Consider the following 13,620-nt stretch of genomic DNA (forward strand, 5'->3'; position numbering starts at 1 on the left):
GTTTGCCAAACTATAGAAAAATATATAATCACAATCATTCGCGACACAAGCAAACTGATAAACATACCCACTGACTAGCTAGACCTTTCCTGTAACTCCTAACTCCTATGTAGTTTTACACACACAACGACATAAAAGTTATCTATAAAAAAAAACCTTATAGAATATAAAAAGAATGCAGACCAGTCGATGTGTTGTCCATAGTGTTTATTGATTATGAATGAGCGGCGACTGTTGACGTGTTGACGCCGTGTTTACTCATGTCACGCGCCGGGCGGGTGTTTTCCGTTCACAACACCGTGACGACTAGGACTAAAATAGAGAAGAAATGACTCAAAGAACGAGCCATTTCAGAATAGGGGTAGGTAGTATGTCGTCATCTTGTTGATGCGTGTTTCATAGGCTAGAGTTTGGGAAAATGAAGAGGAGTGAAGCAACCCACTGTACTGCCAGTCTTTATTCAATTAAGGACAACTCCAATACCCACTGCCACTACACAGATAGTAAAGAATCGATGAGAGGAATATTCTAACACTGATATTCTCACGTTAACTTAAAAATAGCTTTCTGACCCAGATGGTCACATGCAAAGAGGATGGTAATTAATTTCATTTAAACCATCAATATGAGATAGGTCACAAATATTTTTCAGTATTCCATTACGTCATAGATCCTTGAACATTCATCAAGGCGAGGTCATACTTGGACAGTTACGTCATTTTCGGTTGCAGGGATTGGTCCGTGGTCACGTGGGGTCGACTATGTCACGAGACTCGTTGCGCACAAGTTTCAAACACATGTCGTCAGTGTTTACATCTTAAACCGTATAAAAACTGACTCACTCGTCCTAGGCAGTTCTCAGAAAAACGAAGAAAGAGACAGAGAAGTGTACCCATCAGGCGGACTGAAGAACTGTCTACCCGAAGGTCTTTGAAACGTCGACTGCTATTTTACGTTGTACAAAAGCGGTTATGGACTTGGTGTGAGGAGTTTTAGAAGACGACAACAGATTTGTATTTAAAGAGGACGAGTTAGTCTAGGAGGAGGAGGAAGCAAGTACATCAGAGGCTACATTCCGGTAAGCTTTTCCGTTCCAGCAAGAGACATGGATTTCATCAAGGACTTCTGCAAGGGTTCCTTTGAATCCTTGTCGGATGCACAAGAGGGCTTCTTGGAGAAACTTCTCAAGTGTCTGGAGCGGGAGGAGAAGTGGACTAAGGAGGACGCGTGCTGGTTCTACTCTGTGGTGAACGAAGGGGACTTGAAGAACATGTTGAAGATGTTGAACCGCCATGTTGGACAGGTGGACGCTAAGCTGGAGGTCCAGTACAAGAATAACGACGAGCTGATGGAGTATATCTACCAGAAGGGAGACGTCAGACAAGTTGCTCCTGGTAAGTTTTACTTTTTTTTTTTTACACATTCCATGTACTGAAAATGCCTTTAAGTTCGCGGGAATTCAAATACGAGGTAGGGAGGAAATGGGGTGTTCGTGGTAACTTTTAGTTCGCGGTTGAAACAAGAGGGTAGGCGAGCAGAAGACAGAGTAGGCATTTGTAGTTTTAGCCTAGCAGCGAAGAGGTACCGCGAAAAACGCGAACATGAAAACCACCACCGCAAAAATTCAACATCAGTATCTGGCATGGTTTGCCCCTTACACGTTTTCTTTATGAATTTTGACAACTCGGATAGTAGCAGCCAGAGGGCGACCCAGAGAACATTGTGTCATTTCGTATTCGGACTGTGGAGCACAAAAATCAGTACAATTTCGTATTCCACTACTTACATCGTTCAACGTTCCAGGCATGTGTGATTCTCATCGCCTCGCACTCTAACACCATGTCGTCATCAGGGATCAGTGTGACTTTAGAGTAAACAGCCCAACCGTCAACAGATGGTCACGAGTTATCAGAGGCATAGTGCCAGACTTCTTGCGTATCAACAAAACTTGTTTACCGGGTTTGTCCTTGTCAAAAGACGCTCTGTATCTGAAGGAGACCCATATCTTGCATAACTTCATTATCTCGTAAAGGCCATTGTAGACACCATTGAAAAATATGATTGAATAGGCTAGGTATGATTTACATCAGCCTTTTTTTACAATAGTTCATGAAATGAATGGCTCATTGTGAATCACAGGGAGGGTCCATTTTGTAATTCTGTCAGTAAAACCACGAATAACTCACGTCCACCAAAATAGATATTGTCGCTATTGGCACCCATTGCGACTTGTTTTGCCCAAGCAAGCCTCCAGTTCTTTGGCAGTGACGATGCAGGGTTTACGGTTTTTACTGTTCGACCTTTGAACGACTAAACATTCTTCAATGGAATAAAAGTTTACGTTTATCCACTTGTAACGTCAAATCCTGACAAAGAATGCTACACTTTTGTTCCAGGGGTGTGGCAAATGGTCTACGACACTGAGTACGTCACCCCGCTGTACGTCACCGCCAAGAACGGGTACGTGGACTGCATGCGTCACCTGCTGAACCGCCAGGCCGACGTGGACTACGCACCCAGCGGGTGGACGCCGCTGCATGCCGCCGTGGACGCCGGGCACGTGGACTGCGTCAGGCTGCTGCTGGACTACGGTGCAGACGTTACCATGGAGACGGACGACGGCCTGATCGTGCTGCACCTGTGCTGCAAGTCCGGAGAGCAGTACGTCAGGTGTGCCGAGGTCTTGCTCAAGGTGCGTAGATTTTCCTTTCTGTTTTTGTTTTCCCATTTTTCCTCAGGGCAGTAACGTTTCCTTAGAGCAGTAACGTTAGTTAACGATTATTTCGGTGTCTATGTCAGTTTATGGTATTCATTTATTGGTTTGGCTGTTCAGCACACACAGCCAGGGCTGCGCATGCCCAGCCAGCCTGTTGCTATCTAACCATTCGTAAACCTAGCTAGCGCTACCTGTTCTTTCATATGTATGACATTTCTCACGAAAACCTCTCTACTCCAGGCCAGCACAGAGAAAATCAACGAAAAATCATGGGAAAAGCAGCAGACTCCTCTGCACATGGCGGCCAGTAAGGGTCTGGGTGAGTTGGTAGGACTGCTCCTGGAGAAGGGTGCGGATCCTAACGTTAGAGACCTGGACAAGGAGACACCACTACTCCTGGCTGCGTACCTCACCACTGGTGATGACGGTTATCTCATGACCTGTCGGAAACTGGTAGAGGCCGGGGCCGACGTCAACGTTCAGGACAGTGAAAAGTGAGTAGAAAATGCTCTTTACTAAACATGGTGTCAATTATGACCGATCAATAGCTTCCGACGATGTCTGTTATACTTTGCGGTCATTCGAACTTTGCGGTATCTTATGATGACAGTACGTTATCCACGGTCGCATATGTTTTTAGACATTCTACTTTCAAGGTAACTTAAGAGCCTTGCTTCTTCTGCTTTCCAGTCAAATCGCTCTCCACAAGGCCTGTCGTAATGGTGATCACAGAATAGCGACACTTCTGGCCGTCAGTGGGTCTGAGATCAACCACAGGGATTACTACTTCAAGACGCCGCTGTTCGAAGCCATCGCGGCCACAGAGCTTCTTGCCCGAGGTTACTCCAAGGACGCAGTCAAGGGCCAACCGGAGGGCTGCGTTCAGGCCATGGTCAACAACGGCGCATGGAGAGTCTACCCGACAGAATTCCACCAGATCCTGGCACAGTGCGCCGGACATCCACCGACCATCGAAGTGCTGGTCAACTCGTACGCCTCTGTACAGATAACGGCTTTGTGGCGAGAGTCCATCCCTGATGACGTCATGGAAGAACATGGCGACTTCTACAGGGCATTTCTAGATCTCGGGAAAAGTCCCGCCACGCTGCAACATCTCGCGAGAAGCTCGCTGAGGAAAGTTTTCGGAAAGAAATGTCAGAAGGTTGTTGACGGATTACCTATAGCTCCGGGACTGAAGAAGTATATTCTCCTTGTTCCGGGTGAGGCAGGGATGCACTGATCCGGGTGATATTCAGAACTCCGTACATTACGGCCAGCAGCTAGTCAAATTCAATGGTGCAATGGGAAAGAAGCAATGCAATATGTGATTGTTGTATCAATATCACCCGAGTATACATTTATGGAATGAAATGTTACGATACTGTAATTTGTATATGTCAGATATTTATGTAATTTGAATGTGTATCAATATGAGAACCTAGGCGGAAAACCCCGCACTTGATAGCTCTGTACGTTTTAAGACTTTTTGAATGTGTATCAGTCGACATGATATATTGTTGCTATTTAGGCTGTTTTAAATGTGTCTAGGAACGGTGAAGGGATGAGTTTTACTAGAAATGTAAGAGAAAGAGACCTATAAGTAAAGTGCACGAGGATGGAATTTAATCTACTGAAGGATACTGGAAACAATTACGATTACGAAAAGTTGATTATTTCTACAAGAGGGGAAATTTAGTTTGATGTAAGGAATTGAATGTAGACACTGAGATTGATAGCGAAGAAGAAGAAAAAGAAGAAAGAGAAAGCAGATGTGAAGAATGTTATAGTATGGTGCCCGTTCAGCTGTAATGACTACTTGTAAGTTGTATATATTGGTAACCTCCTGAACTGATGAAAATTGACTGACATTCGATGCTGTATACATTTATCATAAGACCGATGTATCATACTGTTTTGATATTGTTTTTTTACTCTATAAAATAAATAAGAAAATGTAAATGTTGAGCTCAAGCTATTTATCCCATTTTTTTATCCCAAAAAATTATTTCAATGGTAAACCGTGATAACTATTTTTACACGTGATAACGTCTGTCACAAATATATCCCATTATTTCACTAGAAAGACAATTTTTGAAGCCTTTACTAGTAAATTCATGGGATAGCACCCCCTTATCCCATCGATTCACTATAAGAGAAATCTAAATAACTCTTACTAGTGTATTGTTGGGATAGCACCCCCTTATCCCATCGATTCACTATAACTGACATCTAAATAACTCTTACTAGTGTATTGTTGGGATAGCACCCCCTTATCCCATCGATTCACTATAAGAGACATCTAAATAACTCTTACTAGTGTATTGTTGGGATAGAACCCCCTTATCCCATCGATTCACTATAAGAGACATCTAGATAACTCTTACTAGTGTATTGTTGGGATAGCACCCCCTTATCCCATCGATTCACTATAAGAGAAATCTAGATAACTCTTACTAGTGTATTGTTGGGATAGCACCCCCTTATCCCATCGATTCACTATAAGAGAAATCTAGATAACTCTTACTAGTGTATTGTTGGGATAGCACCCCCTTATCCCATCGATTCACTATAAGTGACATCTAAATAACTCTTACTAGTGTATTGTTGGGATAAGCACCCCCTTATCCCATCGATTCACTATAAGAGAAATATCTTACTAGTGTATTGTTGGGATAGCACCCCCTTATCCCATCGATTCACTATAAGAGATATCTATTTAACTCTTACTAGTGTATTGTTGGGATAGCACCCCCTTATCCCATCGATTCACTATAAGTGACTTCTAAATAACTCTTACTAGTGTATTGTTGGGATAGCACCCCCTTATCCCATCGATTCACTATAAGAGAAATCTCTTACTAGTGTATTGTTGGGATAGCACCCCCTTATCCCATCGATTCACTATAACTGACATCTAGATAACTCTTACTAGTGTATTATTGGGATAGCACCCCCTTATCCCATCGATTCACTATAAGAGACATCTAGATAACTCTTACTAGTGTATTGTTGGGATAGCACCCCCTTATCCCATCGATTCACTATAAGAGACATCTAGATAACTCTTACTAGTGTATTGTTGGGATAGCACCCCCTTATCCCATTGATTCACTATAAGTGACATCTAAATAACTCTTACTAGTGTATTGTTGGGATAGCACCCCCTTATCCCATCGATTCACTATAAGAGAAATCTCTTACTAGTGTATTGTTGGGATAGCACCCCCTTATCCCATCGATTCACTATAGGAGACATCTAAATAACTCTTACTAGTGTATTGTTGGGATAGCACCCCCTTATCCCATCGATTCACTATAAGAGACATCTAGATAACTCTTACTAGTGTATTGTTGGGATAGCACCCCCTTATCCCATCGATTCACTATAAGAGACATCTAGATAACTCTTACTAGTGTATTGTTGGGATAGCACCCCCTTTTCCCATCGATTCACTATAAGTGACATCTAAATAACTCTTACTAGTGTATTGTTGGGATAGCACCCCCTTATCCCATCGATTCACTATAAGAGAAATCTCTTACTAGTGTATTGTTGGGATAGCACCCCCTTATCCCATCGATTCACTATAAGAGACATCTAAATAACTCTTACTAGTGTATTGTTGGGATAGCACCCCCTTATCCCATCGATTCACTATAAGAGACATCTAAATAACTCTTACTAGTGTATTGTTGGGATAGCACCCCCTTATCCCATCGATGCAAAGAGATAACTAATTATTTCAGTTCTTCGGACCTCTTCATATCAATGGGATAAGCCACGAACGCCGCGCCGGTATTCAATTTTATAAAGTCCACTGAAAGATTCCAGTTTTTTTACGGATTTTAGGGTGTTTGTGGCTGCTTACTGATAACGCGTTATTTATCTTACCTTGTTGCTAAATTTTTGGCGATAAAGGAAAGAAAGGAAGAGTTTGAATTATTTACAAATCTCACTTTCTTACGGGGAAGAGAAGTTCGCGGTATCATCTAGTTCTAAAGGTCAGTCAGTTCACGATATTTTTATGTTTGCGATGGAAACAAGAGTTCGCTGTTACGCGACATGTTTAGAAATATGCATGTCCTTTGAACCACTACAGACATTCCACCCTCTAGCGTTCAGCCAGTGGCGCGTTTTCACATCTGGTAGAAAGCAATGCTGTAGTGATCTTACCCCATCTGCTATAATCGGTGATATGCAGCGTTAAATCGCTACTAAATCATGTCGCCGCGCAGTGACACGAAAACACGTGTTTCGTGAACAGCTTGTGGGAATTAAGACTTCTGCTACGTGTCGCTTTAAGAAATTAGAAGTTAATGATAGTTTTGCATGCATTCAATCATTGCGGACTTTGGTTGATGGCGGCATATTTTGCGCATTGTAAAGGATTCAGTCTGTAGACGAGACCAGTCGTTACTGACAAATCATAAGGTTAATGACCCCCACTAGGGGGCTAGCCGTTACAGCATGTGCAGGGTCGGTCGTTACATCTTACATGACAGCCTGACTTATTTATTTATTTATTTATTTATTCGACTTGCTGCTCGGCGCGCGATATCAGGCTACAGGAAGGCTGTGTCATGGATCTGGTGTCAACAACCCCAGAACAACAACAAGTCAGAGTGCATCGTATTTGTTTGGACTTGCCGTTGACATGGCGACAATGTCCCGAGTCTTCAACCTGTTGCTTCTAGTGCCGTACTATACTTTAACTGTATGCTTAGCTGTTGACAATTGGATCCTAATCTTAACTACGCATTTCATCACATTTCACTTCATTTACGCAGTACCAATCCATCTGATTATGTTGAGATTCAGAGGTATGGATTCAGAATTCCTTGACCTTTATAATGCATTGAATCGATGGGATAAGGGGGTGCTATCCCAACAATACACTAGTAAGAGATTTCTCTTATAGTAAATCGATGGGATAAGGGGGTGTTATCCCAACAATACACTAGTAAGATATTTCTCTTATAGTAAATCGATGGGATAAGGGGGTGCTATCCCAACAATACACTAGTAAGAGATTTCTCTTATAGTAAATCGATGGGATAAGGGGGTGCTATCCCAACAATACACTAATAAGAGTTTTTTTTCAATGGATTTTATAGTAAATTGATGGGATAACAACATCTAATAAGAGTTATCCCAACTTTTCAATGCTATCCCGTTTTCTAACAGGAATTATTTTCAGAACTAAATAATAGGAATAAATAATCAAGTCTAAATGTTGTGTTGTGTTGGCTATTTTATAAGGACATTTGTTACTTCGTCAATATCAGTAAGTGAATACTGATTGATTTTCCTTTAATTTTGTGACTTGACCTATTTGGACATACCTAATAAGCATTGACTGCCATCAAGTCACACCGAATGACTGCTATGTAACATAGAAATGCTTCTAGTTCTACGATGAAATGTAGAAGGAAATAGGGGCTGCATATTTGGTCTGTTCTCCACTTTTATGGTGAATCATATGCATTTTGGACAAACGCTCCTTTTTTAGTCAGGAGTGCATCACTTTATCTGTATCAGTTATACTGGCAACCGGCACAATAAGCCGTGCAAGGGGGGACATCATGGCAACATCTGTTGAGAATCAAAGTTCTACTGCAGTGTATGATATTTTCAGGGAAGGTTCTGTAGAGGAAGTCAAGTCACTGCTGTCGGCAGGACTGGTCACAGCAAATACAGATGTGGAAACGCCGGAGAAAGATGATACCGAGCTGGTAGAATATGTTTTGAAGCAAGGTGAAATAAGGTATGGGGGACAAGGTAAGATATTTTTGTACCTCAGTGCACACTACTAGGCCCTATTTCAATTAGACGGCGATCGCTAAGCGACCCTAAAGCGACCCAAAATATATGTGCGACCCTTGGTATCATAATTGAAATATTATGTAAGATGTAAAAGTAAAAGCATAACACTACAAACCACAAAAAGTCCTTTATCTATGAAATCCGTTGAGTGATCTGTTAAATTTGGTCGCTCAGCGCTTGCAGTACGATCCCAGCCTCTAGCGGAACTTAGTAAAGGGGGTGTTAGTGATACTCACATAACATGTGGTGGATAGATAGTACGTGGCTAGATACGCGTACTTCGACTATGTTGGCTGTTGCTCGCACCACATTTGCTTGTAGACTAAGAAATACTATACTGTGAGTCAATATGACCAAGCTTGTAGTACGTTATAAAACCTGGACCTCGTCCAAACGACACCCCAGCGGTCACGTCACGGTCAGTCTCAAACCAAGATGTCACTGGCTTCACCCCGTTTCCGCCGGGTCCTGGAGGAAGGAGACAAGAAGGAGGTGAAAGAACTAGTGACGAACGGCTGCGATGTGAATATGGAGTTTGTAGACAAGGTTCTGACAGAGGACATAGGTCGGGAGGTTGCGCTGGGTGAGTTCTTCCCTATGGGAAGGTACATCTGTTGTACACGCACCACTCCTAGATAGATGGGTCACGGCCATGTTGAATCGTTGGCTGCTGACGAATAAGGGCGAGTTATCGGTAGAGTTTCAGAATGACTGAAGTCATTAGCGACATTCCGTTGATGGCAGGAACTTCTGTCCTTATTATCGAAATTCCACAGGGCACATTTAAATCGCCACATAGCAAAGTCTTGTTCATCCCTCGACGACTTCCGACACAACCGTATATCTAATAATGGGGAAAGAGGCACACAGTCACAGTATGATCTTTTGAAAGGTATAAAGACATCCACGTCTCCTTCCCGTATGTTCATCATCATCATCATCCCGTATGCTAAACTGCTCATCTAAGGCCTAACCTATCTAGCCTGGTATCCATCCATTCAGATTGTCCGTTTTCGGACCGAAGGTAGCGACTGTTGTAACTTGGGAAATGGACAAAGCCGAAAAAGGCTGGATACCAGGCTACTATAATTGCCTGTCTCACACTTGTCAACAAACCATTTGACACAGATTATCTTGACAAAGCAACATCACGTTTCGCTCCTATACATCAAATTTAATGACACATTGTATCAGAAGCAATGCTAATCAATGCAAAAAAGTAAACCGACGAGGGCATCAACGTCTTACAAACCATCAGCATATCTCAGTATGATAATACTCAATTTATTTATGGATGTACCAACCCTCTACAAATATCTGTAGTGCGCATGAGCCGCCCGCCATGTTAGATAAGACGTGCCGAGCCGGTAAACACAGTCTAACGTTAGTTCGGCAGTAGAGACAGAGGACCGACCATGAGTGTAAACGAGAGGTACCAGATCGCCTGTAAGGAGGGCAACCTGGCAGACATCAAGATGTTTGTCAGGGATGGTTTCGGCATCAATAGGGATTTTGAGCACAACGAGGAACTGTGGGATTATGAGCTGCAAGGTAAACAACTTTGCTCGTGCGCTCCTGGCGTTACGTGATTCTCCATAAGCAGCTGTCAGGATATTCAGAGATATGTATAATTGATAACGTGTATATATCATTGCATGATGGTGATATAATTGGAAATCAATGATATGACCATGTGACTAAACTTAAATTCTTTATAACTGTGACGTGAAGAAGTGTGATTGTCATCCGAAAAATGTATGATTCATTTGAACCTGACCGTTACATCAGTGCAATTTTACAACATTTGCCTTTAAAAAGTGTGATACAACCTCTTAATCACACATTAACATCATGGTCGCAGGTCGTATTGAATCATAACATCCACGTCATTCTCCCATGGTGAGACAAGAAACTATTTTGGGCTTGTTCTAAAAACTGAGCATTACGTCACCCGAACTTTGCGGCACGTTATTTGTGGGTAACACGCGTAATACCAAAATTAGAAAACGTTCCAACAGCAGATTAGTTATGGCTTATTTACAATTCTAGGAGGTCATAATCATTGTTATCTACCTGGACATTTTAAGAGAAAAACATAAGAGAGTGTTAATGTTGCTGTTGGCATACTGCGGCACTGTTGCTATTCCAGGCATGCGGTGGCCCGCTTCCTCAGTAAGCGTTACGGAAACACATGATATGGTAGAACCATCTGCCATGATTAACCTCCAAACGACATTCATTCGGTAGAACAACTTGTGTAGGCACGAGACTGAGGAATATCAGGACTTGACTTATATTTTAGACTCGTTAAAGGAACACTCACGGTTAATGTATTGGTGAATTCTAACTTGAATTAATGTTGTCTGTATATTGCCACTTTTGAGCATCAATGAATCTTTGATATAGCCTGAGTGTTATCCTGTTTAGCTCCAGGCTCTACCTTCACGGAAGGCAAAGTATGATAACTCCCTCGTAAACAATTTAAGTACACGTTTGATGATGTTGGATTGTTTGCTGTTTTACTACAGGTCTGTGGTCCATGTCTTACGTGACAGAAGTGACTACCCCGCTCTTCATAGTGGTGTCGAACGGCCATGTTGACTGCGCTTCTTACCTGCTCCGCATGAAGGCGGACGTCAACTACGCTCCGACCAACGACGCTCCGCTCCATGCCGCCTGCAAGAAGGGAAACGCCGAGCTAGTTGAGCTTCTGCTGGCCTACAAGGCCGACGTGAACCAGATGAACGAGGACGGATACTGCCCCCTTCACCTTTGCGATACAGGCTCATACTACAAGTGCGCTAAAGCCTTGATTCGCAGGGGGGCGGACATCGAAGGTGCGTCCTGGTACGAAGGAGACACGCCCTTGCACAAAGCCGCTGAGAAGGGCTTGGATGACCTGTGTAGCCTGCTGGTAAACCACGGTGCAGATGTGAACGCGAGAAATGGCAATGAGGCCACTCCCTTGATCGTAGCTTGTGAGAAGAGCAAGTGTGAAGGTAAATACGCCAACGCCGTTCTGAAGCTGATTGCGTTCGGTGCGGACATGAACGCCCATGACAGCGACACCGAGGCCGCCCTCCACAAGGCGTGCACAACGGCAGACTTCGAGGTAGTGAAAGTTCTAGTCGACGGTGGAGTCGACATCAACAAGAGGGACTATGACGGAAATACTCCGCTCTACCACGCCATCTGGGCGTCCACGTTAGAAGCAAAGCGGGACCTGGCACAGCAGTGCGTCCGCTTTCTCTTCAGCTCCGGGTCGTGGGGCATCTGGGCCGGGTCCTTCCACAGGGTGCTGCGGTCCGTCTCTGTGACCCCTGAAGTCATCGAGATCATCTTGAACACCTACGAGAATATTCCCATCTCCTACAAGTGGAGGCAGAGCATCCCTGATTACGTTTACGAGGAGAACAAGGACTTTTATGACTGGCTTTTCAAGATGGCGCTGTCGCCTCGTTCCCTGATGCACCTCGCCCGTTTCTCCCTCCGAAAGTTATTGGGCTCCAGATGTTACAGTGTCTTCAACAGTACTAGTCTCACTATCCCAGACCGTCTTAAGCGGTATCTTTTGTTAGAACCACAAGGAGTTGTACACTAACGAGATTCCAAATATGACAACATAATGTAATACTTCGCCCCCCCAAAACCATGCAATCACATTTGCATGTAGGCTATACCATGTATAGGGTTTTGCATTTGATATCTCTACACCACTACCTTTAACAACTTCTTTCCTCAGTCCGCTCAAAAATATATCGATTATAAACATTGTGTTTATATGCAACAAAACGTATGGCCTTTTGAAGATAAGCTTATCAAGTTTGAAGAGACTGAAAGCCCAAGATATAGCCTTGATAGCATAAGTCGCAACTCGCAAGTATCCATTTGTACGTAACGTTACCATCTGTGTTAACTACAGTACTGTGGGAATATGTTGGTGAAATATTGTCACATGTCAATTACAGCTTGATGTTAACGTTCCAATTGGCTAAATATAGATCGTTGTATCCACAAACTTGAAATACAAAGTTGAAATACGATTCGTTCATGCCTCGGAGATCAACCTCTTTTCGTTTCTAAGGGACAGGTGAAATGCAGCAAAACATGCGTTGCTTTCTATACAGTCTTTACTACAGTTCCTGTCTTGTGATATTTGACATTAGGAAGCTTTTTTTTAATTTTTAATTTTTAATTTATTTTCAGTCATTTTGCAAAATAATAAATAAACACAGTAACGTTAATAATACAATAAGGCAACACATATACCACGGATCCAAAGCAAAAGTATGACACAGCAAACAAATAATAGATAAGAACCAAGAATCAAAATCCTACCAGCCAACTAATACAACACTAACACAGGACCTTAGGAAGCTTAGTCATGTCATGCCAGCAAATAAGTTGTTCCAAAACAGCACAACAGTAAAACGAGGCAAACTCTAGTTGCTAACTACACGTAATATAGATGCCGTGGCAGGAGCATGCCATAAACGTTTTATTTGTATCTTCACGGCATGCAGAAGTATTATCTCTATATACAATATACAAAAGTTACTTGTGGACAAAACGTCGAATAGACTACAATCTAGCTAACATTAGCTAGAACATAAAGAAAGTAGGACAGGGCAAGAACAGCAATACATGCAGGCAGCAATTCGGGGTCAACGCCCTGTATCGAGGACCGAGCTGCCATGCGCACACAGACATACGTCATTTGAGCTTGAGCAGCCATTCAAGGTCATTCATCACAGCAGACAAAAAGAGACCACGTGAAGCCTTCGTGATCTCTGCGTGAAACGCGTTAGGAATGTTTGTGACGCAAATTTGGATCAATCAACTGACACATAAAACACCGATAATCCAACTCTTTATGAAACTTTACATATGCTGAAATAGACATTTGAAATGAAATACTTTCCCCCTTCTGCCACACAACCACGTTGGCCCTTTGAATCATTGTAGATATAGAGTTTCACCGAGGCGTAAAAAACAACAACAAAGACCTTGGGCTAGGCCAACTCAACAGGTGTTAGGGGGAGAAACCCGATTATCTAGGCCCCTTAAAGTTAAACGTCTT

General features: G+C 42.8%; 1 protein-coding gene across 1 annotated transcript; it reads left to right on the plus strand.

Moving 5' to 3' along the window:
• The first annotated feature begins 825 nt into the window (after positions 1–825).
• LOC136426987 (poly [ADP-ribose] polymerase tankyrase-2-like) lies at positions 826–12,583 on the plus strand. The gene is made up of 7 exons (XM_066415707.1): positions 826–1,394; positions 2,397–2,692; positions 2,957–3,210; positions 3,407–3,955; positions 8,353–8,449; positions 8,946–9,123; positions 11,069–12,583. The coding sequence occupies exons 1-7, from the start codon at positions 1,106–1,108 to the stop codon at positions 12,139–12,141; spliced, it is 2,736 nt and encodes a 911-aa protein (XP_066271804.1). The 5' UTR covers positions 826–1,105; the 3' UTR covers positions 12,142–12,583.
• Positions 12,584–13,620: the final 1,037 nt, after the last annotated feature.

This window comes from Branchiostoma lanceolatum, chromosome 2 (genome assembly GCF_035083965.1).
Source record: "Branchiostoma lanceolatum isolate klBraLanc5 chromosome 2, klBraLanc5.hap2, whole genome shotgun sequence".
NCBI classification, from domain to species: Eukaryota; Metazoa; Chordata; class Leptocardii; order Amphioxiformes; family Branchiostomatidae; genus Branchiostoma; species Branchiostoma lanceolatum.

What these genes read in the sequence shown, in the direction of transcription:
- LOC136426987 (XM_066415707.1), top strand. Translation starts at nt 1,106, where the DNA reads ATGGATTTCATCAAGGACTTCTGCAAGGGTTCCTTTGAATCCTTGTCG. An exon ending in CGTCAGACAAGTTGCTCCTG is followed by an intron (nt 1,395 to 2,396) that starts GTAAGTTTTACT and finishes CTTTTGTTCCAG; the next exon opens with GGGTGTGGCAAATGGTCTAC. An exon ending in AGAAAGATGATACCGAGCTG is followed by an intron (nt 8,450 to 8,945) that starts GTAGAATATGTT and finishes ACGACACCCCAG; the next exon opens with CGGTCACGTCACGGTCAGTC.